This window comes from Hemicordylus capensis, chromosome 4 (assembly GCF_027244095.1).
Source record: "Hemicordylus capensis ecotype Gifberg chromosome 4, rHemCap1.1.pri, whole genome shotgun sequence".
Taxonomy (NCBI): domain Eukaryota; kingdom Metazoa; phylum Chordata; class Lepidosauria; order Squamata; family Cordylidae; genus Hemicordylus; species Hemicordylus capensis.
In genome coordinates this window covers 321,050,988-321,075,176 of record NC_069660.1, presented here as the reverse complement: position 1 = coordinate 321,075,176, position 24,189 = coordinate 321,050,988, and the positions used below count along the sequence as shown (strand labels likewise).

At 49.8% G+C, this 24,189-nt stretch overlaps 1 protein-coding gene across 1 annotated transcript in view; it reads right to left on the bottom strand.

Annotated features, from left to right (window-relative positions):
* Positions 1-1,098: 1,098 nt before the first annotated feature.
* Positions 1,099-24,189, bottom strand: part of LOC128323263 (NFX1-type zinc finger-containing protein 1-like) — a 43,997-nt gene continuing 20,906 nt past the window's right edge. Inside the window, exons 9-14 of the mRNA XM_053245991.1 lie at positions 19,225-19,344; positions 16,996-17,150; positions 16,421-16,566; positions 11,892-12,002; positions 10,926-11,021; positions 1,099-9,674 (exon numbers count right to left, since the gene is read on the bottom strand). Coding sequence (XP_053101966.1) covers positions 6,711-9,674; positions 10,926-11,021; positions 11,892-12,002; positions 16,421-16,566; positions 16,996-17,150; positions 19,225-19,344 — 3,592 coding nt within the window. The 3' untranslated portion in view covers positions 1,099-6,710. The remainder of the gene's footprint in view (positions 9,675-10,925; positions 11,022-11,891; positions 12,003-16,420; positions 16,567-16,995; positions 17,151-19,224; positions 19,345-24,189) is intronic.

The window sequence follows — 24,189 nt, the reverse complement described above, 5'->3', positions numbered from 1 at the left end:
GAACAAAAAGAGAGAACTTAAAAGATGCTAAGAAACATACAGTGACAAGCTCAAAGGACAAAGTAGTTCTCCCCCCCCCCCGGCCGCCTCTCTTGGAGGGGCTTGCTAAAGAAATAGCTTGATCTTTCCACCCCAAGTAACTCCAAGCTACACTAGTGTCCACTCTAGATTTTTCCCTTCTGCCCCAACACACTCTTTCAGGTCTGAATTAAAGGGTTTCACTCTTGTTTTCCCTCCTCCTAAAGTGGACCTAAGAAGCCATTTGTGGGGGTTTTTTGCACAGAATGAACATTTTTATACCGCCCAAAACTTCCGTATCTGGGTGGTTTACAAGATAAAAACAAAAGTAAGACATTAATTAAAAACAAAAAGCAAGAAATTTGAAACACAATTTAAAATGTTTAAAACAATATTCTAAAAACAATATTAAAATAAGCCTGTCATTTGAGAGCAAACACCCAAAAGTTCCACCTCAAAAATGTCTGAGACATGGGCTCGTTAGAGGAAGAGAGGAGTATAAATGTAAAAAAATAAAACAAGCAGTGTTGGGTATACAAAAAACCCACCTCTGGACTCTGTGCTATGAATTGTGCCCCATTTCTGGATGTTTGTGCACACTTCTGTATTCTGCAAATACAAACTATTTGTTGGGAACAGCACAGAGAGCCGCGTTGAGGGCTCAGCCTCTTCCAATAGTATCAGAAAGGCTTAGAAAGCGGGATAGCTGAGTTCACCCAAATGGCTAATATGGGAAAATACGGCAGAAGCATTTTCAGAGAGCATTGATGCCTGACTTGGTTAACAAGCAACAGAATCCACAGTTTCCTCATGGGAACAAACTTTCCATGAACTGTAAAAGCAGTTGGTTCTAGGTTCTATTGGCATTCTGTATGGCTAATGATCCCAACAGACAGAACTTGCTTTTGGATGGGTTTTTGCTGGTCAGTGCTGGCATATTCAAGCTTCTGAGTTGCACAGAATGACTTTTTAAAAAAATCTTTTGAGTCAAGTGTGATGCAATGCCAGCTGCTTGGACTTCTGTATTTCTGCCCTCCCACAAGCCACTGGAGGTGTGTGTGTGTGTGTGTGTGTTGTGGGGGGGGGAGTGTTCTGATGGCAGCAGGCCCCCAGAAGCTCTTGCCAGACTTGTCTGCTGTGGATGAACAGCATGCCTTCGCCTGGGGCCGGCCTTCCCCTCTTGCCTGTGGGCTGCTCCCCAGAGGCCTCTGGTGGGCCACTGTGTGAAACAGGGTGCTGGACTAGAGGGGCCTCCGTCCTTGGGCCTGATCCAGCAGCCGGGCTGTTCTTATGGAGAGAGGTGTCCTCAGCTGTTTCCTAAAAGTCAACCGGGATGGAGCAGCCCTAATCTCAGCAGGAAGTGAGTTCCACAGCTCTGGGGCAACTACCGCGAAGCCTCGTCTTTGAGTCGCCACCAGACAGACCTCCCCTGAAGATTTGTTTGTTTATTTATTTTGGCCACTTTAGGGAATATTGACTTCCCTTGTTTACATTTTTATTGATTTTAACAATATCTTAACAGTCACAACACATTAAACAAATATGGACTTCCCGCTCACACCTCCTCATGAATCACCAACTATAGAATTAACCCTTGCTATAATAATAATTCAAAACATATCTCTAAACCTTACAAACTCAATTTTGAGCTACTCAACCTGCTAATATTACTAAATTTCAAACCCTGTTGTAAAATCAATGTTAGGAAAGTAGTTCTTTAAGTATAATAAGAATGGTTTCCAATCTTCTTTAAAACATTCCAAATTTTGGTCTCTTATCAGTACTGTAAGTTTTGCCAACTCCGCATATTCCAAAATGTTTATCAGCCAATCTTCTTTTGAGGGCAGTTCATTACTCTTCCATTTCTACGCATATATTATTCTGGCCGCCGTGGTAGCATACATAAAGAATGTTAAGTTGGTTGTAGAAAACACTCCTTGCGTTATTCCCAGCAGGAAGGATTCTGGCTTCTTAGGAAATGTCATTTTGAAAATTTTCTTTAATTCATTATATATCATGTCCCAAAAGGCCTTCGCCTTCCTACAAGTCCACCACATATGAAAAAAGGTTCCTTCAGAGTGTCCACATTTTCAACATTTGTTTGAAACATTTTTATACATTAATGCCAGTTTTTTAGGTGTCAAATACCACCTATACATCATTTTATAGTAATTTTCTTTTAAAACATAACATGCAGTGAACTTTAAATCAGTTTTCCCAGGCTGCCATTTCTATATTATAGCCCACATCTTGAGCCCATTTTACCATCGTCGTTTTAACCACTTCGTCTCTTGTCTCATCCAAAAGCAAGAGCTTATACATTTTAGAAACTACTTTTTCATCATTTTCACACAGCTCCTTCTCAAATCTTGACATCTGATCCTCAAATCCAACTTTAAGATCCTTCTTATAAACTTCATTTAGCTGATGGTACTGAAACCAGTTACTAACCAAATTTTGTACTTCAATTAAACTTTTTAACTTACAGTCCTTTTCTTGAAAACATAACAAATCCCTATAGGTACCCCATTGTGATTGCATATTTACCTCTTTACGTGCTAGAGCTTCAATCGGGGATAGCCATAACGGAGTTTTAGGTTCCAACCATTTTTTATATTTTACCCAAACTCTCATTAAACTCCTTCTTATATAGTGGTTAAGAAAATCTTTATGCACTTTACTTTTGTCATACCACAAATAGGAGTGCCATCCGAACCTTCTGTCAAATCCCTCCAGATCAAGTATTCTAGAATTTCTTAATGTTATCCATTCTTTTAACCACGTCAAACAAACAGCATCAAAATACAACCTTAAGTCTGGTAGGGTAAGACAGCCTCTTTCTTTTGCATCTGTTAAATTTTTAAAATTAATTCTTGGTCTTTTCCCTTGCCAAACAAATTTAGTTATGTCCTTCTGCCATTGCTTAAAACAAGTTAAAGTATTAATTATAGGAATAGTCTGAAAGAGAAACAACATTTTGGGTAAGACATTCATTTTCACCACTGAAATTCTTCCCATTAAAGATACGTTCATATTAGACCATCTTTGTAAGTCAGATTTTACTGTATTCCATATTTTAATATAATTATTTGAGAACAAATAATTATTGTTTGTCAGCCAAACACCCAGAAATTTTTATTCTCCACTTTCAGTTCACTTATTTCAAAAAATCTGTCCTTAGATTTCTGATCCATATTTTTGGTCAACACCTTTGTTTTAGTCTTGTTTATATAAAACCCAGCCAATTGGCCAAGTTGTTGTATTTTTTCCAAGAGTCTTCCAATCTTATCCAATGGATTTTCTAAAAAAAAACACATCATCTGCAAAGGCTCTTAGTTTATACTCTTGTTTCCCAATTTTCGGGCCTTGTATATGATCATCTTCTCTAATATTTCTACAGAACACTTCTAATACTAATATAAAAAGTAATGGGGAAAGTGGACATCCTTGTCTAGTCCCTTTTTGTATTTTACAATTGTCTGCTAATTCCCCATTTACAATGATCTTAGCATATTGCTCCAAATAGATTGCCTCGATAGCCCTAATAAAATTATTACCAGCGCCCATTGCATCTAATAACCTCCACATAAACTGCCAGGAATAGCAATAGCACTAGCAATAGCACTTACATTTATATACCGCTTTATAGCTGAAGCTCTCTAAGCGGTTTACAATGATTTAGCATATTGCCCCCCAACATTCTGGGTACTCATTTTACTGACCTCGGAAGGCTGAGTCAACCTTGAGCCCCTGGTCAGGATCGAACTTGTAACCTTCTGGTTACAGAGCGGCAGTTTTACCACTACGCCACCAGGGGCTCATTATCAAAAGCTTTCTCTGCGTCCAGAAAAATCATAGCCATCTGTTTGTCATTGTGTTTTTCATAATACTCCAGTACATTCAACACTGTTCTCACATTATCTCTTAATTGTCTCTTTGTCAAGAAGCCAGCTTGATCCTCATGAATAAAGAGTCTTAACATAGCCTTCATTCTTCTTGCCAAAATGGCAGCAAAAAGTTTATAATCATTATTTAAAAGTGAGATTGGTCTGTAGTTTTTGACTTGCGCTAAATCTTGATCTGGTTTTGGGATTACTGCAATATTAGCATACTTCCAAGACTCCGGCATAATCCCTCTTTGCAAAATGTCATTCATAGTCCATTGCAAAGGCTGTAGAATTTGATCTTTAAATGATTTATAGTACAAAGCTGATAGCCCATCAGGTCCTGGCACCTTATTAGCCTTACTTTGATTTATTGTTTCTGTTACTTCCATTATTGTTATCGGAGCATTCATAATTTCTATATGTTCCTTAGAAAGTTTTGGGATATTTTTGGTCTTAAGAAATTGTTCAATTTTTTATATCTTCTACTATATTTCCTTTATATAGTGCTGAATAGTATCTAAAGAATTCTATTTCCTTACCATCATAAGAAAGCCCATTTTTTGTAAGTATTTTGGATATGTAGTTATTTTTTTTCTCAGATCTAATTTTTCAAGACAACAACTTGCCTTGTTTCTTTGCGAACTCAAATGACCTTTGCTTGACATATTTTAAGTTCCGTTCAACTTCATTTGATACTAACATAGAGAGTTGTTGTTGGAGCATTTTGATAGCTTGAGTAATCGTCTTCTTATCCTTAGCCCATAGTAATTCTCTTTCTTTTTTAGAAATCTGCATCAATAACGTCTCTTTTTTCAATCCTCTTTGCTTTTTAAAGTATGCATTTTGCTGTATAAAGAAACCTCTCATGACCGCTTTTCCTGCATCCTAGACTATTTTGTTGTCCATTCCTTGGTTTAAATTCAGTTCAAAATAGTGCTTTAGCTTCTTTTTAGCTTTCTCCACAACATCTGATTTTTTCAGCAGATATTCAATCTCCAGCGAAATGAAACCATTCCTTTCTTCTTCCATGTAAAACAAATTGGATTATGATCTGAAAAAGTTCTGGGCAAAATGTTCATTCTTTTTATACATGGTGTAATAGATTTTGATGTCCAAACCATATCTATCCTTGAATGAGATTGCTATCTTTCAGAGAAGTAAGTGTATTCTTTTGCATTTGAATATTTAATTCTCCACAAATCATAAAGATCCATATGTTCTGCTAAGTCAAAAAACGCTTTAGGAAGCTTGCCTTGTAGGTTCCTTTCAGGTATATCAGATTTTCTATCCAAAGATGTAGAGACAACACCATTAAAATCTCCCAAAATAATCAAGTTAACATTCGATAACTCAGCTATCTTCTGTTCTAAATGATTATAAAATTCAACTTTCTTTTCATTAGGTGCATAAATTCCAATTATCACCATTTTAATTCCAGAAATTAAAATTTCCAAGGCTAGCAGCCTGCCTTCTTCATCTTTAAAAATCAACTTGGGTTCAAATTGTTGTTTAACATAAAATACTACCCCTCTTTTTTTTTCTTATCAGAGGAAACAAATTCTTGTCCTAAAGCCTTATTAACCAAAAATTTTCTATCTTGTTTTCTAATGTGTGTCTCCTGTAAACATACAATGTCCAAATTTTGTTTCTTAAGAAAATGAAAAACTCTATTCCTTTTTGTTTTGGTATTTAACCCATTAATGTTCCATGAAGCTATCCTGTAATCCATCTAGTCTAATTAGAATTATGTGTTGAGGGGACTGGCTGCTCGGAAGATAATTTTTTTTTTTTTTGTATTTTCGCCAAAATCCTTACGCTTTTAAGGAGCTCTGTGAACCTATTCTTCTTGCCCTTGTAAAAAAAGGAGACTCCCTCGGGTATTTCCCATCTAAAATGTATTCCATTAGCATTCAAAGCATCTGTAAAAAATTTATAATCCTTCTGTTTCCTTAAAATCCTGGTTGGTATTTCTTTCAAAAATTTTACCTGCTGAGTTTCAATAGTAAGGGCTTTGGCAAAATGAGCTTGATAAAATCTGCTCAGTAATTGATTTTGAATTAAATTGAACCAGGCAATCCCTGGCTAATTTGTTTCTTGTGGCAAATTTCCAAATTTAAACGGACAGCTGCATCAATCTGGCTTTGGAGACACCAAAAAGGACAAGCAGAAAAGAAACGGGCGGGAGGTTAGCCTGGGCAGAATGGAGGCTGCCAGGCAATGAAGCCAGCCAGCCTCTTGGGGCTCACTTTTCCAACTGCTGCTGCCTCCGGTCATTTCTCAGCCCGGAAAGGAGGGTGGCTATCCTCGTAACAGCTGCTGAGAGGAGCTCCGGTTTTTTTGGGGGGGGGGGGCAGCTCAGCCTCCTAGGCAGACCAGCTCTCAAGACTGGGGCCTTGCCTTGAAGGGGCTTGCACCACGGGGGTGGGGGTGGGGGCAGCAGCAGCATGGAGAGCTTGCTCCGCTTGGCTCACTACATTGTAGGAGCGCAGCTGCTCTTGCAGCATCTGCACCTGGAAGACCCAGTGATGGGGACGGAGGCTGCAGCTGGGGGCCTGGCTGTGGGGGGCTGCGGCGTGGCCTAGCGGAGGGGCCTCCCGGGGGATGGTCCTGGGCAAAGCAGCCCTCTTCCTGGGCACTGGCAGGAGCAAGCGGGCTTGGCTTCAGTCTTCTGGGCGAGGCAGGGAAGGGAGGTGGGTACTGGGACTGGGGGGGGGGGGGTTGCTTCCAGTCAGGCAGTGGGGGCAAGGCAGGCGTTCAGGATCCACCCTACAGGCCTGGCAGGCCCTGATGCGGGAAGCACTGGAGTCAGGGGCTCTTCTTCAGGCGCAGTGCTCTGCTGCGGCCCTGAGCAGCCAGGTGGGCGCTCCTCCGCCTTTGGCTTCTCGCAGCTGCTCTGGGCGGGGCAGGGGGTGATTGTGGGGGGCAGGGGTCTGACACCTCCGGCGCCATCGGGGGAGTGCAGGCAGGAGACGACGGGTGTCTGTCTGGGTCCCCGGACTCAGGAGGGTCCAGGAGCGAAACCTCTCCCCTGGCTGCTGCCCCACAGCCCTCCAGAGAGGGTGCAGACTCTTCCTGCTCCCAGCATGCACTGGGGCCTGGGGTGGGGTGGGGGGTCTCCTTGGCCCCTTCCAAGTCGGGACTTGGGTCTTGGCAGGTCCTGCTGGAAGGGCTGCTGGGGGAACTGGCCGGAGGGGCTGGACTGCCTGCAGGGCTGAGTCCCGCTCCAGTGGGGCTGCCCTTGGTGCTCCATGTAAGCGGAGAGCCCAGCTGACCTGAGGGGCTGATGGCAGCAGCAGGGGCTGAGGAGGCCAGAGGAGCGGAGGGAGCAGCTGGCTCTGCGATGTGGCTGAGGCGCCTCTCTGCGCCCCCTGCACTGCCCCCGGGGACCGGGTTCAGGATTCGGTCATCCGCTTCATTATCTGCATTGAGCCTGTGGTGCTGCCCTCCAATGGTGGCCCCACACTCTGGGCAGCGGCTCTCTTGCATCGGCTGCCCACACTCTCCGATGGCGTACAGGTGGCCCTGGGGGCAGCTGTACCAGTGGCCCCTCCCAAAGCGCAGGGCCTCCGTGATGGAGACTCTCTCGGCCTTGGAGAGCCGCAGCAGCAGCCCCGTGGCGGGCAGCAGCCGGTCAATCGTCTCCAGCGTTGCGCGAAGGAGCTCCTCCTGGGCTTCTGCCAGCGGCTTCTGCTGACCGAGCAGGCCCAACGCCTTCTCCACCGCTGCCGAGGCCTCGGGGGAGAGAGGAAGGCGGCCCTGGCTGCTCAGCCACTCAAAGAGGTTGGCCAAGTAGGAGATGCGCCTGACCTCGTCCCTGCCCTCCTGGAGTTGTTGGGCTGTGAAGGCGTCTCCTTCCCTCCTCCTGCAGAGCCAGGCCTCCACCGCCTCAGCCATCCCGGTCAGCTGCCCTCTCCGCTCCGGCGTGCACCTCTTGGCTTGGCTTTTCAGCCTCTGCAGGCTCAGAAGGAAACTCACCGTGTTCTCCAAGTCCTTGAGGCCCTGGAGGGAGGCGGCCGCCTTGATCTTCCTGGCCAAGGAGGTGTGCCTGAGGTAGCGGCCGGTGTCTGGCACGGCGGCTAGTTGGCCGAGCAGGGCCGTCCGCCCAGCCCACAGTGCCGCCTCTTTGCCGCCCTGCAGCTTCCGCTTGACCTCCTCGATCCGCTGCCGTGTCGCTCTGAGGACGTCGTTGTACCGGGGGTTGTCCTGGATGGGGGTCGAGCATTTGGGGCACACCAGCTGCTGCACGTGCTGGGCTGGGGCCGTGCCTGCTTCCCCGTCCACCCAGCGATCCAGCCCCGCCACCTCAAAGACGTGCCCACAGTCTTCTAAAAGCACAAAGCGAGCCCCTGGCTCGTCTTCGCTCCCAAAGAAGATCTCCGCCAGCTCCTCCCGGTGGCACACCCAGCACTTGGGGGGACAGGGCTCCCCACAGAGGCCCACACACGGGTGCTTGCACTGGAGGGTCCGGGGACAGGGCTTGTTGCAGCGGGGGCGGTCGCAGGGCTCGGAGCACGTCTGCCGGCAGCGGTGGTGCCGGCACCTCCAGGCGCAGGGCTGGGCGCAGGGGAAGCAGATCTCCCCGCAGAGCTTGTCGCAGCGGCTGTGGGGGCACCGGGCTGGGCACTTCCTCTTGCAGGGGGGGCAGTTCTCGCAGCAGGCGCCCTGGCACACGTGGGAGCAGAGGAGGACCCTGTGGCACTTGTGGCGGCAGGCCGTGTGCATCCGGCCCTGGACGCATTCGTAGCAGCTTCCGCGGCAAAGGTGGCCACACGCCAGCCTCTGCTGGCACTTCTCGTAGCACTTCAGGGGCCGCTTCTGCTGGTAGCAGTCTGCCTGGGCCGCGTGGCCGCAGGGCAGCGCGACTTGCACCGGCTCCTTGCACAGGCGGGCTCTGCAGTCCTGGCCACAGCGCAGCGTGCAGGGATGGCTGCACGGCAGCAGCCGCGGGCAGGGCTCCTCGCACACCCAGGCCTCGGCAGGCATGTGGCACGGAACCATCTGGCGGTGGCCGCATCTGGGGATGGCCTTCTCCACCAACTCCACTTGGCAAGGCTCACAGGCCTGCCTGCACTTCTTGGGGCACTGGTGGTTGAGCTTGCACAGGACCCGGCTGCAGGGGAACTCGCAGAGGCTCGTGAGGTGGTCCCTGTCGCAGGGGTGGCAGCGGCGCGTGCAGGGGTGGCCGCACTCCAGCCGGGCCTGGCACTTGAGCGTGCAGCCTCCGTCCGGGAGCTTGCCAAAATCCGTGCTGCCTTTCACCGCTGTCCTTGTGTCGGGGTGGTTCTGGCACATCAGTACCAGCTCTTCCCCAAGGAGGCTCTTGGATTTTAGCAAGCCTGAGATCTCTTTCCATAGCTTGCAGCTTGCTGAGAGAGTCTCCAGATTTCCAATGCAGTAGAAGCCCTTTTTCGCCCGGGAGAGAGCGACGCAGAGTCGGTTCTTGTCCTTGAGAAAGCCGACCCTCCCTTGGCTGTTGCTTCGGACCAGCGAGAGGAGGACGATGTCGTTTTCTTCTCCCTGGAACTCATCCACTGCATGGGCGGCCACGTCTGCCATCCTCTGCTGCTTCAGAAGAGCTCGGATCCAGACCATCTGACCGTGGTACGGGGTGAGGAGGGTGATCTGGCTCTGCTCGTACCCTTGCTTAAGGAGGTAGCTGGTGAGTGAGGCCAGGAAGGTGGCTTCGTGCTCATTGCTGTAGCTTTCGGAGTGGGTGCTGTGGCTCTCTGCCTCTCGGTGTTGCACAAAGAACACACTTTTTTCGATGCCCTGTTGAGAAGGTCAGAAAGGAGACATCACCCAGTGGCCACACTGGGCATTCAGGGTGCTTTCCAGCTTAGCCACTCAACAGCAGTAAAATGCTTCCGCTCAGGCAAATCGCATTGAAATAATAATAGGAAAATGCCCAGCAGGGGGATCAGTCTCGCGGGAACAAACAACCCGAGAAAACAGCAACTTTTTAATGCCAGACATACGACGTCATAGCACTATATTGCAGCAATTAAATTCGAAACACATGTTTCATAGGTTAATATGAACGGCACCCTGCTGTCAGCGTAGGGACTGCAGTGTCACAACACAGGAAGTGCGGAAGCCCACTCCAGAGATACCTCGTGACCCCGTTGCAGGGCCTAACCTGGAAAGCACCCTGCTCAACTTCTTGAGCAAGAGCGGCTGATACACAAGGAGAAACGGCAGCCAGAAAGCAGGTGCTCCACAAGAGAGCCAAGGTCTTCATCAGCTGGAGGGGAACGTTGGGAGCTTGCCTCGTCAAGTCAGAGGGCTTTGCTGGTCAGCCCCAGCATTTAAGGACGGCTGTTGATATCACAGCCGCCCAGGTTTATGGCTCAGCCTCTGGCCACGGAGCCCCATGAACACTCCTTAGGAGGCTGTGCTGCACAGCCCATAGGCTGCCTTTCGGAAGGGCGAGAGGCCGGATAGAAAAGGCCCAATAAACGAGAGGAAATAGAAACAAGGAGTTTTGTGGGCCTTCTTGGGGGTAGGCCCGTGCACTGCACAGCCCCACGGTGCCCCCAACCCACAGTGGGAGTTGCTGGAACAGCAGTTGCAGCAACGAGGACAAGGAGGCCCCTCAACCGCCAGCCCACTTGTCTGGATGAGAGCCGCCTCCACCAGATGCAAAGCGGGCAGGCATGAAAGAGGCTGGTCTTTGTGCAATCCTGCCTCCCTCCCCCCGCTTTTATTTTAGATTAATGTGATCTGCAGGAGCCTCTTCCTTGGGGAGGGCAGGCACATCAGGGGTGAGCCATGGGCAGTGACCCAAGGAGCCCGGATCACCCCGGAGGGTTCTTCTCCATGGGGGAAGCCAGGCCAACCAAGTCTTCCCATTTGTTCTGCTTGAACTCTGCTTTGCATCCATTCTGCAGGGGTGTATCCGGGGAGGGGAAATAACCTTCCCGGGGACCCCCTTTCCCTTGCCCTCCTTGCTGGCCTGCCTTGCAGCAGTGGAGGGTGGGGGAGAGCCATGACCCCACCAGCAGCATAGACCTCCCTCCCTACCTTGATGCTTTCGTACTCCAGGACCGCGGGGTGATCCCTCAGTTCCTTGTAGAAGAACGGCACCAGCAGCTGGGAGATCTCTGGCCGCATGCGATGCTGCGAGGGACAAGGGGGTGGGGGAGAGAACCGTCACCACGGACCGTGGCTGCAGTCAGACCTTTCCTTCAGGGGGCTCAGGGAAGCCCCTGCCTATTTCTCCAGAGAGGTGGACTGCCCCATCCTGAAGTCTCAACCTGCATCACCACAGATGTACAAAACGTTGCTTTCTAGAGGTGCAAACGGGCAGACCTCATCATGGACACGGCTCCCCTCCTGTCATCACCTTAGAAAATGCAGCCTCCAGAAGCCCCCCCACCCACCCCACCCGTGGAGCTGCTGCTTCACTTGTTGGAAAGAGGTCAAGAGCCCGGTAGGACTGGCTGCAGCCCATGTCTCTGCTCTGCTTGTCATGGAAAACATGCCCTACCAGCAGCCCCCTCGGAGTTCTGGGTGTGTCTGGATGGGGGGGGGGGCATAACACTCATGAATGGCCGGGCTGTTCCTAAGATAATGTATGACTCATGAAGAGTGCCAGAGCGAGTGAGCCAGGAGCCATTTCCAGCTGCACAGGCTCCCTCCAGGGACGCACTTCTTCCTCCCTGCAGTCTGAGCGTGAGCTCTTGGAGCAGTTGGCACCGGAGCTTTGGTGCCAGCAGGGAGAGAACAGATTTCATCTTGGGCGGAGAAGGAACTTGGTGCAGAACCTCCCCAGTGGGGGAGAAGTTCCGTCCTGTTTCCCACCCTGCCACTGTGCCCTAAGGCTAGCAAGCACAGAAGCGTGTGCCGTAGCCATGAGGGGGCGGTGAGGGGGGTCATCATGTCACCCTCAGCACAGCAGGAGGAGCTCTGGGGCGCAGTGAGGCTAGAGGAGAGCCGGGCCCAGGATGCAGGACAGGCCCCAGCGCCCCACACCTTTGCCACACCCACCTGGTAGAGCAACTGCACGTGAGGAAGCTGGTTGTTGACCATGCGCTCAAAGAGCGAGACGCCGAGCCCCAACTTCTTCTCCAAGGTGTAGTCGGCTGGTTTGGGTCTCAGCTGGAAAATGCCAAAGACAGCCTGTGCTGCGGGAAGCCTTGCACGAGGGGAGGGGAGGGGAGGGGAGCTGGCAGTGACCCCGTGGGTGGGGGGGGCAGTGACCCCGTGGGTGGGGGCAGTGACCCCGTGGGTGGGGGGGGAGCTGGGGGCGGCTCAGGGGCTCTTGCCTGCCTGCCTGCCTCCGCAGCAGCAGCAGCAGACCTGGGCTAAGAGCCGCGCTGGCGGTGCCACAGGGAGGCTTCCCTCGCCATGACCCGGGGCGGAGCCTTTTCCACAGCAACACCAAAGTGGGATTGGGGGGGGGTGCCTCCCTGCACAGCTGGCTCCTTTACTCCTGGTGGCAAGGAAACATTTCAGGGAGCAGCACTGGGGGGCTTCTGGGCTCCTGCTTGGGGGGCGGATTTTTCTATTACAGGCCAGGATGGCATTTCCTGTTGACTTCCCCCCCCACCCCCCTTTCCTGTTGTTCCCCCCCCCTTTTTAACACACTGCTTGCTTAGTGTTTTCAGTGGAGACTTACTCAAAGTAGTCCCATTGAAATGACATGGAGAAGTTAGGCAATGCCGTATTTGTCCTCCTCATTTCCATGGGACCACTTTGAATTGGCTAGAAGACTGGCTGATCAGACGAGGGAAATTACGTGGACAAGTTGGGCATTGTCCTTGTCACTTCCCTCATCTGACCCGCCAAATTCTTAGCTGGCTGTAAGCCGCCTCTGAGGCACTTTGGCATAAGATGATGCCAACAACAAAACTACTTTTTTAAAACTTTTAAAACTGCCGCCAATGCACGGCGAGAGATTCAGACTTTTGCTGCCCCCACTGCCACAGCAAGGAGGGTAGGGGTGGCGAGGAGGAAGGAAGGAACCCCCCCCCATTTTTCTTGTAAATGCCGCAGCAACAGCAGGATAGGTGGGGGGGCAGTGCCAGTGGGGCAGGGAGCGAAGGGAAAGTCCTCCCCCCGTCCTTTTACATGAAAACACACCACTGCCTGCACGGCAGAATTGGGCGGCAGTGGCGAGGGTTGTTTTGGGGGCGGACGTCCCCCCTGCACCTTAAAGCAGCATGCCCATCCGCTGTGTGCCAGGGCCCGGGGGCATGGCGTGTGGAGGGATGGCGAGGTTCTCCAGCGCAGGGGCGAGCACTCCTTTGGGAGGGAGGGAGGGAGGAGGGGTGCTGGGAGGAGCTCTCCCTCCACCTGCCCCAGCACACAGCGGATGGGCGCGCTGCTGCTTTAAGGTGAACGGGGGACTTCCTCCCCCAACAAACAACCCTTGCCGCTGCCACCCGATTCCACTGCACAGGCAGCGGCCTGTTCTAATGTTAAAGGACAGGGGGGACTTTCCCTTCCTTTCCTGCCCCACTGCCACTGCCCCCCACCCATCCCAGCGCTGTGGCGGCAGTTACATGAAAAATGGGGGGTGGGGTCTTCCTGCCTCCTCGCCATCCCCAACCTCCTTGCTGTGGCGGTGGGGGCAGCAAAAAGGCTTCATCTGCCCCTATGTCCATGGGGCATCACCAGTTCCTGAACTGTTTTGGAAAACAGTCGTTGGTACAGATTTAGCGGATTGTGCTCTTATAAAATCAGTGTTACATTACATTGGATAGCAAAAGGGATAAATGGGATAAAGATTTAAATATAAATTTATCACCACTTGATTGGTCCATGGCATTATCAAATGTTAGCAAGTCGACACTGGATTATCTATTAAGATGAACCCACCAAAAAATTCTTTAGATCACACTGGACTTCAAAAAGCCTTGGCCTTTCAAATACAGAAAACTGCTGGCAGTATGATGCAGGATCCATCCCTCTTTTATGCGGCTGTATGTGGGTTGCTGTCTTCTGGATGGAAGTCTTAGAAAGAATATTGTTGGTATTCTACTTGGCATGGCAGTGTCCACAGAGTTAAGCTGAGGACTTGTTTGGAACATTCTACCATTAAAAGCCCTGAACATTCCACTGGCCATAACATCAGAACTGTCCCTCAGTAAGCCTGCCAGCTAAGTCCACTTACTTACTTACTTTCTTTATTATTAAATTTATATACCGCCTTTCATTAAAGCAATCCCAAGGTGGTTAGAGGAGAGCTGGTCTTGTGGTAGCAAGCATGACTTGTCCCCATAGCTAAGCAGGGTCTGCCCTGGTTGCATATGAATGGGAGGCTTGATGTGTGAGCACTGCAAGAGATTCCCCTCAGGGGATGAAGCCGCTCTGGGAAGAGCAGAAGGTTTCAAGTTCCCTCCCTGGTAGCATCTCCAGGTAGGGCAGGGAGAGACCCCTGCCTGGGACCTGGGAGAAGCCGCTGCCAGTCTGTGAAGACAATACTGAGCTAGATAGACCCATAGTCTCACTCAGTATATGGCAGCTTCCTATGTTCCTATGGTTTACAGCAAAAATTTAAACACAAGATGGTAAAAAAGACACAATTAAAATATTAAGTGGGGAAAAAATTAAACAAAACTGATTAAAAATTTAAAACAAAAGCATAAAGGCAATACAGACTATAAAGAGCAGCAGCAGAGAATCAAATAAATGCCTGGGCAAAAAGCCAAGATTTTACACTTTTTCTAAAAGCTGCAATGGAGACTGAGGAGCGAATAGCCACCGGGAGAGCATTCCAGAGTCTGGGGGCAGCCACAGAGAAGGCCCTGTCCCGCGTGCACCACAACTGAGCCTGCCTCATTGTTGGCACCTGGAGCACTTATCCTTGAGTCTGCCCAATGAGGGTTCTGAAGCCAGAGTTGGGAGGGGTAAGCCCTCTCCCTGATTTCTCAGATTGGGGCAGTGGCCAAGAACACTTTCTATCAGCTTTGGCTGATTTGCCACCTTCTCCAGTCCATTTCGGGAGATAAATGACCGTAAATGACCGGCTCGTCTAGTGGCTACTCAGGGACAGGCCTTCTCCATTGCTGCCCCGAAGCTTTGGAATGTGCTCCCTAGTGAAATAAGAGCCTCCCCATCTCTGACAATTTTTAAAAAGTCTCTAAAGACACATCTGTTCACCCAGGCTAAACTGATACTGTTTTGATTCTTTTTAATGTTGTTTTAGAATATTGTTTAAAAAAAATTAAATTGTTGTGTTTTAAAGTTTTGGTTTTTATTTTTAACTAATGTTTTACTTTAGTTTTCATCTTGTTGTAAACTGCCCAGAGACTTAAGTTTTGGGCGGTATAAAAATATGTTAAATAAATAAATAAAGCAATAAATCAGCAGTGCATATGCCGGACTGGTAACATTTTTTAAAACTGTTTTGTGTCAATGTTTTAATGGTTTTTAGACTGCGAACCCCACAGGGACTTCTTTGTATGTATAAAAATATAATAAATAAATAAATGAATAAGTTCTGGCAAGTGCTGGAGAGTGACTTCCTGGCATTGAATGTAGCTGATAAAGCATTTGAAAAGAACGGCACAGGCGCTTTCCAGCCGAGCTGCTCATCAGTAGCAAAATGCCTCCTTTCAGGCAAGTTACATTCGAAATGTAAACAGCAGGGGGAGCCGTCTCGCGGAAATGAACAACCCGAAAAAACAGCAACCTTCTAACGCTGGATATACGACGTCCTAGCTCTATATCGCAGCGATTAAATTCGAAACAAGGCATTGGAAATGTGGACGGCACCCTGCTGTCCGCATAGGGACTGCAGTGTCATGTGGAAGCACACTTCAGAGACACGTCCTGACCCCGTTGTAGGGTCTAGTCTGGGAGCCCTCTGGCCCCTCTTCTTCTATGGGCGTTTCTGTTCTCCCTCCTCTGAGGCAGTGGTGAGGTGGCCAGGGGTCTTGTCAGGACACGCAAGGCGAGGGCAGGAGGCCCCCTTAAGAGAGCACACAAGAAGGCTGCCTTGGGAGGCTGCCTGGACACAGGCATGTCCTACTACCATGCACAGAGATGCTTGGCTTAGCGAGCAGGGGAAAGAGCCACGGCTAAAACTTCCCTTTCCCGCACTGTCCAGCCAGATTTTCCTTTTCAAAAAGCCTCCTTCCCACGGTGTCACTACGGATCTGCCAAGTGCGCTTCCATACTTCCTGTGCGGTGACACTGCAGTCCCTGCGCTGGCAGCAAGGGCCCGTTCACATTTCCCATGCCTTACTTTGGATTTTATCTTTGCACTCAATGTGCTACAATGTGGCAAGTCCGTTGCAGAAATATAGGTGTATTTTTTAGATGCTGGGGCTCGTTTTTAATACGATCCTGCTAAGCCCAAGCAATTTACTGCTGTTCTAGGGTGTCATCTGGAAAGCATCCAGGGGCATTTTGGGCACCGATGGAATTTATGCCGGGATGCATCCCTCCCTGCCCATCCCGAGCAGAAAGACCAAGACGCCTGCCTTGCGTGCAGCCACTTATTTGAAGAGCAGATCCATCCCTTCCCTTCTAGAAGGCCTTCAAGGCAAGGTGCATGAAGCGGCCTGTACCTGTTGGTGGTCTCCAATGAGAATGAGGTGGTGACAGGAGGAGGTGAGAGAGGTGAGGACGTGGGCCTCCAGGATTTCCGCTGCCTCTTCCACCATCACGATGCGGGGACGCAGGTGCTGTAGCAACTTCCTGTATTTAGCAGCTCCTGGAGGGGGGAGAGGGAGAGGCCCAGGGGAGTCAATGCTGTGCCCAGGGCCCCCGACCCCATCTGGGAGCGTGGCGGGGGGGTGCGTGTGTGTGCGTGTCAAGAGTTGAAATCCCTCCTGCTTGGGTGGTGGTCCTGATCCAGCGTGGACCCTCACCACGTGTGCTATTTTTGTTTTTAAAAGACAAGAGGGGCAAGCCAGCACTATGGGCTCAGTGTAGACGCAGAAGGCTGGAACTACCTGGCAGGGGCACGAGCCCTCCCTCCGGTGACCTGAGGGTGTGTGGGGTGGGGGTGGGAGTCTGCTGTCCTGGAGGGCTGCCTGCTCTTCGCACGCACACACACACACAGAGAGCCCCCTGAGTTGTTGAGCTGGACGGGGGGGGCACAGTGCAGGAGGAGGAGGCGTGGCAGTAGAGCCCCGGTCACCTGTGGTGGTCATCCCGATGACCCAGCTCTGCCGGAGAAGCATCAAGTCTTCCTGCAAGGTCAGCTGTTCCAGCCGGGCAGCGTCCTTCTCGTAGAGCGGCAGCTTCTCCGCCAGGGCTGCCTTCAGCTCGTTCTCATAGGCTGCCACCCACCTCCTGGAGCCAGGCGAGAGGAAGGACACAGCAGCTGAGCACCTGTGGAGCTTCCAGGTTCAGAGGCAGTCTACCACTGAACACCAGTGGCTGGGGAGCCAGGAGGACAGGACAGGGCTGTGGGCTTTCCTGGAGCGCTGAAGGTGTGGTCGCTGTGCGAAGCTGATGCCGGCCTTTGGCCTGACCCACAAGGCCGGCCCCCCCACCCCCACCCCAGGTTGCAGTACCAGCACTCCTTCTCAAGGGAGCCAGCCCGACTCCCACCTGAGCACAATGGAGCATGGATCCAAGTGAGCAGAGGGAAGCCCCCGCCCAGCTGCACTCACTGCCAGCATTAATACCCTCAGCAAGTGCATCCCCTGTATGAAGCAGGACCAGGCCTCAGCCCCTCCCCAGCCCCCAAAGTGGGAGGGGGTCCAATACTGCCCCCCCCCCGTTCTCAGTCTCTCCTTCCAAAGGGACAGCCCAGGAGCAAAGAAGGGAAGCAGAGCCTCCCTTGCCTCGCCCAGGTCCAGGACTGGCCTGCACGGTCCAGGATGCAGGGAACGTGTCATCCCAGCTAGGAAAGGTCCCGGGAGCTGAGTGGGAAGGTGGCTGCTTTAGCGGGATGCACCCATTTCCCTCCTGCTGCTTCTTCCAGGCATGGTGGGCACAGGCCCTTGTCCTTCCTCTGGCCCCAGTGCTGCTGACGGGCTAGGCTGGCGCTCTCTCTCGGGCTCAGCAAACCTCTTCCCCTGCTTTCTGGATGACTTCTAGAGTTTGCAAGGCTCTGCTGAAGTCGGCAATAGGGGGCACCAAGCATAGAAGAAGAAGAAGAAATCAAAGCATTCCAGGGCCAAGGAGAGCTGGTCTTGCGGTAGCAAGCATGCATTGTCCCCTTTGCTAAGCAGGGCCCTCTCTGGTTTGCATCTGAATGGGAGACTACTTGTGTGAGCACTGGAAGATCTTCCCCTTAGCGGGTGGGGCTGCTCTGGGAAGAGCACCCTCATGCTTGTATGCAGAAGGCTCTTCCAAGTTCCCTCTCTGGCATCTCCCACCAAGAGAGGGCCGAGAGAGCAGCCTCATTTTGAAGAAGCCGCTGCCAGTTTGTGTAGACAGTACTGAGATAGACAGACCAATGATCTGACGCGGTCGATGTCAGCGTCCGATGTCCCCAACGGTTTTTTAAAATGGCCATTTTATAAACTGCTATGAAACACACACTTAATACAGGCTTATTTCATTTCTCACCTCCGACAGGAACACTTGCGGAAGTGAGAAATAAAGTAAGCCTGTATTAAGTGTGTGTGTTTCGTAGCAGTTTATTAAATGGCCATGTTTAAAAACCGTTGGGGACATCGGACGCTGGCATCGACCGCGTCCGATCATTGGTCTGCATGTTGAAAGGACCTTGGGAGGGAAATAACCAAAAAATCACTCCCCGCAGCCCCATGGCTGCTCCACGCTGCAAAGCGCCTTCAACACGGGGAGACTGCAGACTCCCCCGGGGACCTGCCGTCCTTCTCTCTTTGAGCAACGCCAGACCCTCCATTCATTTCACACACCTGGTTGTGCTTACAGGAGCGAAGCCAGTAGCAGTTTGTCCTAAGGAGCCCGGGGGCTCCTCTCTCCCCCACCCCACCCAAGAGCTGCCTGGCCTGCAGGCTGGCCATCTGTCAGGTAGAGCTGCTCTCGGGTGGGGCGGGAGAGAGAGAGAGAGAGAGAGAGGAGCAACCCGAGGAGCTGCTGATGAGAAGCAGAGGCAGCTGTGCCTCCGTTGGTGCCCCCACTCCCCCGGCTCGTGGGGCAGAGCCCCGACTGGGGGAATCACGCCTGAGCTTCTGCTGTGCAAGGAACGCTGCAGAGGGAAAGGGGCAAAGCCGCCACCGGGCTCCGTGATCAAGCGCTCTTCCCAATCCCGGTAAAAAAAGGAGGGGTCTAAAAGATGTGTGCCCCCCCCGCCCTCCACTTCTGATGGTTGTCCAGGGATGTTCTCTGATGAATGTGGCAGCCCGAGCCAGATCCCGTTGCCTCCCATCCCTCCCACTGCCCGCCCCCCCCCCCCCCGCACAAAGGCCGGCAGAGAGTTGGAGGGAACCTGTAGAGGCGCCAGTGGTCCTTCAAGCGCAGGTCCTGGAGGCTGCGGATTGTGGCGACTTCCTCGTTGGTCATGATGTCTCCTTCCTGCAAGCACGCCAACATCCAGCTCTGAGAGGTGCTAGAAACGGGGTGGGGGGGAGAGGGAATGAGTGCCCCACCCTGGAGCTTGCAAAATAGCTTGCAAAACAGCTCCTGGGGCTTGCAAAATAGCTCCTGGGGCTCAAGCCAGCCTGCCGGTCCCTCACAGGCCCTGATCCCAAAGTCCCCCACCCCTGGGCTTTGGGCTGCAGGTAAGATTGCAAGCCACGGACAGGCACTGCTGTGCTCATTGTATATGTCCGCTTTAGAGGCAGGCAGCACAGCCTCCAACCGCAATAGCTGCCCATGACTAACCCTGACCCTGACACACACCCCCCCCAGGGTATGGCCACTGGCCAGAACTGTGCACAGTACTCCAAATGTGGCCACACCATAGATCTGTATAAGGGCATTATAATGTTAGCCGTTTCATTTTCAATCCCTTTTCTAATGAACCTGAGCATAGAATGGGCCTTTTTCACAGCTGCTGCACATTGAGTGGACACTTCCAGTGAGCTGTCCCCCACGACCCCAAGATCTCTCTCCTAGCCAGTCACTGACAGCTCAGACCCCATCAGTGTACATGTGAAGTTGGGTTTTTTTTGCCCCAGTGGATTTTTGACCCTCTGGATCAAAACGCCCAGAGTGACCATGGGTTGGAAAAGCAAATCAGAAGCATCAGAGAGAGACAGAGCAGTAACAATGGGTGACATCAACTACCCACACATAGATTGGGCAAAGTCATGTTCAGGTATTGACAGAGAGGCCAAATTTCTAGACATGCTAAATGATTGTGCCTTAGAACAGGTGGTTGTGGAACCAACCAGAGAGATGGAAACCTTGGACTTATTCCTGAGTGGTGCCAGGACCTGGTACAAGATGTCTGAACTGCAGACACACTGGGGAACAGTGACCATAGTGTGATCCAGTTCAGCTTGTATGCAAGTGTAGTATTGCCAAGGAAGTCCAACTTCACTGGACTTCAGAAGAGGAAATGTCTCAAAAATGAAAGAACTGGTGTGACGAAACAGGTAAAAAAGAAGCTGAAAGGGAAAGTCCGGTTGAATCACTCCAGAAAGCGTGGAACCTATTTAAAACCACAATACTAGAAGCTCAGTTGGAATGCATACCAAGGAGGAGGAAAGGGACCACCAAGTTCAGGAGGATGCCAGCATGGCTAACAAGCAGAGTCAGGAAAGCTATAAAAAGGGAAGGCGACTTCCTTCAGAAAATGGAAGTCCTGCCCAAATGAAGAGAACAGGAAGGAACATTAACTCTGGCAAAAGAAATGCAAGGAGATAATAAGGGATGCAAAAAGAGAGTTTGAGGAGCATATAGCTAGACGTGTCAAGGGGGTTAACAAAAACTTCTTTAAATATATCATCAGCAGAAAACTTGCCAGAGAGGCAGTTGGCCCCTTAAATGATGAGGGTGTGAAAGGGATTATTGAGGATGAGGAGATTGCAGAGAAGCTGAATTAGTTCTTTGCATCTGTCTTCATGGTGGAGGATACTGACCATATACCATCTCCAGAACTGAGTTTCTCAGGCTTGGAGGCTAAAGAACTGGGCCAGTTTGAGGTGACAAGGGAAGGTGTTCTAAACTGTCTTGAAAAACTAAAAGTGAATAAATCGCCAGGGCCAGACAGCATCCACCCAGGAGTTCTGAAAGAACCGATATGTGAAATTGCTGATCTCCTAGAAAAAATAAAATCCTGTCCCTGCAGGATCAGGCTCTGTATCAGAGGACTGGAAAGTAGATAATATAACTTTGATTATCAAGAAGGGATCAAGGGGGGATCCAGGAAATTACAGGCCAGTTAGCCTAGCTTCTGTGCCAGGGAAATTAATGGATAGCATACTTAAGGACAAAACAGTAACAGAGTGTAGGAATCACTGGAGAGTTTTCACAATGGAGGGAAGTAAGAGAGGAGAGCTGGTCTTGTGGTCGCAAGCATGACTTGTCCCCATAGCTAAGCAGAGTCTGCCCTGGTTGCATATGAATGGGAGTCTTGATGTGTGAGCAGAACTGTAACATATTCCCCTCAGGGGATGGAGTCGCTCTGGGAAGAGCAGAAGGTTTCAAGTTCCCTCTCTGGCTTCTCCAAGATAAGACTGAGAGAGATTCCTGCCTGCAACCTTGGAGAAGCCGCTGCCAGTCTGTGAAGACAATACTGAGCTAGATAGACCGATGGTCTGACTCAGTATATGGCAGCTTCCTATCTTCCTGTGTTCCTGAGTGGGGTCCCTCGAGGATCTGCACTGGGACCAGTGTTCTTTAACTTATTAATAAAATGACCTAGAAGCTGGGGAAGTCGTTAAGTGGCTGGATTTGCAGATGACACTTAAATATTTAGGGTAGTAAAATCCAAAAGAGATTGTGAGGAACTCCAAAAAGATCTCCCCAAACTGGGGGAGTGGGCTACAGAATGGCAAATGTGGTTCAGTGTAAGCAAATGTAACGTGATCCTTAAGCACGCTTTCCACCAACTTACCCAGCACAAAAGTTAAGCTTACCGGCCTGTAATGGCCGGGATCCCTTTTTTATGATTGGTGTTATGTTAGCTGCTTTCCAGCCCTCTGGTACAGAGCCTGATTGTAGACACAAGCTACATATTTTTGCTAGGAGATCAGCAATTTCACATTTGAGTTCTTTCAGAACTCTCAGGTGGATGCCACCAGGCTCTGGTGATTTAATGTTTAATTTTTCAAGGTAGTTTAGATCATCTCGTCACCCCTTTTTGACCCAGTTCTTCAACCTCCATTCCTGATAAGCTCAGTTCAGGCACCAGAGTGCAAAGAACTCATTCAGCTTCTCTGCAATCTCCATATCCTCCTTAATCATCCCGTTCACACCTTTGTCATTTGATGGTCCAAACATCTCCTTGACAGGTTTCCTGCTTCTGGGCGTTTTCCAGATTACTCTCTGTTGCTGCTGCCACCATGTGCCCCATAAGTGCCCCTCCGTATTGCGAGTGTTTGACATCGCGCTCACTGCATTGTCAGCAGGGGGCCGTCCATATTTCCCATACCTTGTTTTGAATTTTAATGATGTGTGATGGCCCTTTAACATGGTAACAGCGTTACAGGAAAGTAGCTGTATTTTTCTGTGGTAGGGACTAGGAGGCTAGCAATGGAGTTTATGCATTGCAGTGTGTTGCAGTATGGACAGTTCCCCCCACCCGTGCTTGCTTCCTCTGCCCCCTCGCCATGGAGAGAGAAACAGGTAGGGAGAAATCTCGTCTTTCCCCTCCTTTCCTCCCCACAGATCCCAAACCCCACACCTCCCTCCTCCTCCGCTTGCGTCAAATATAACTTGAGCTTGTCAACACAGAAGGTGAGGGGAGAGGGAGGAGATTGGAGGGGTTTAAAAAAATTATTATTATTATTATTATTATTATTATTATCGTTATTATTATTTATTTACACAGTCAGATAGGTGTTATTGACTGGTTTGTTTTATACAGACATCGAGTCCTTCCCAAGGGCCTGGGATGGCTGAATTTTATTGTCCATGTTGTTGCCGTTGTTATAGATATCGTCGCAGAATATAGGCTGTTCCCGGTAAAGCTGCTTTTTGTAATTGGCTGATGGTGATTTCTGTGGCCCCGATGGTGCTGAGGTGCTCTTCAAGGTCTTTTGGAACTGCACCCAGGGCGCCAATTGCCACTGGGATTATTTTGGTCTTTTTCTGCCACAGCCTTTCAATTTCAATTTGTAGATCTTTGAATTTTGTTGTTTTTTTCTAGTTCTTTTTCTTCTATTCTGCTATCCCCTGGTATTGCTATGTCGATTATTTTGTCTTGGTTTTTTTGCTTCTTGACTACAGTTATATCTGGTGTATTGTGTGGCAGATGTTTGTCTGTTTGTAGTCAGAAGTCCCATAATATTTTTGCATCTTCATTTTCTTCAACTTTTTCAATTTTATGGGCCCACCAATATTTGGCTACAGGTAGCTTGTATTTTTTGCAGATGTTCCAGTGTATCATCCCTGCTACCTTGTCATGCCTTTGTTTGTAGTCAGTCTGTGCAATCTTTTTACAACAGCTGATTAGGTGGTCCACTGTTTCATCTGCTTCTTTACAAAGGGGGCACTTGCTGTTTGTTGTGGATTTTTCCACTTTTGCTCTTATTGCATTTGTTCTTAGTGCCTGTTCTTGTGCAGCCAGTATTAAATCCTCTGTTTCCTTCTTCAGGTTGTCATTCTTAAGCCATTGCCAGGTCTTGGTGATATTGACCATGCAGTGGCTTATTTTTCCATTGTTCTGCTCGGTTCTTGACTTGTTCTTTCTTGTTGGCCTGCTTTGTTTGATTGGTGTTGAATAGTTTCTTGTTTCTTTTCTCCTCCTCTACAGTTTGATGGACTTTCATCATTCCTCTTCAACCCAAGCTGCGAGGGAGGTCTAGCCTATCGACATCACTGCGGGGGTGCAGAGCATGACTGATGGTCATTATTTTCCTGGTCTTACGATCTAGCGTCTCTAGCTTTGCCTGGGTCCAGTCTATTATTCCTGCAGTGTTATCTGATAACAGGTATAGCCCAGGTGTTGATGGCTTGTATGGTGTTCCCGCCATTGAGTTTGGACTTGAGGATTTTTCTAACTCTCCTGATGTATTCACTTCCAATTTTTCTTTTAACTTCAGCATGTGCGATGTTATCAGCCTGGAGAATGCCCAAGTATTTGTAAGGTTCTTTCTCTTCCAGGTTCTTGATCTTGCTTCCATTGGGCAGTTCTATTCCTTCTTTTTTTTCTTATTTTTCCTCTGTTCATTATTAATGCAGCACATTTGTCTAGTCCAAACCCACTACTATATCACAACTGAATATACGGACAGTGTTTAGCAGTGATTTGATTTCTGACTGGGACTTTCCATACAACTTCAGA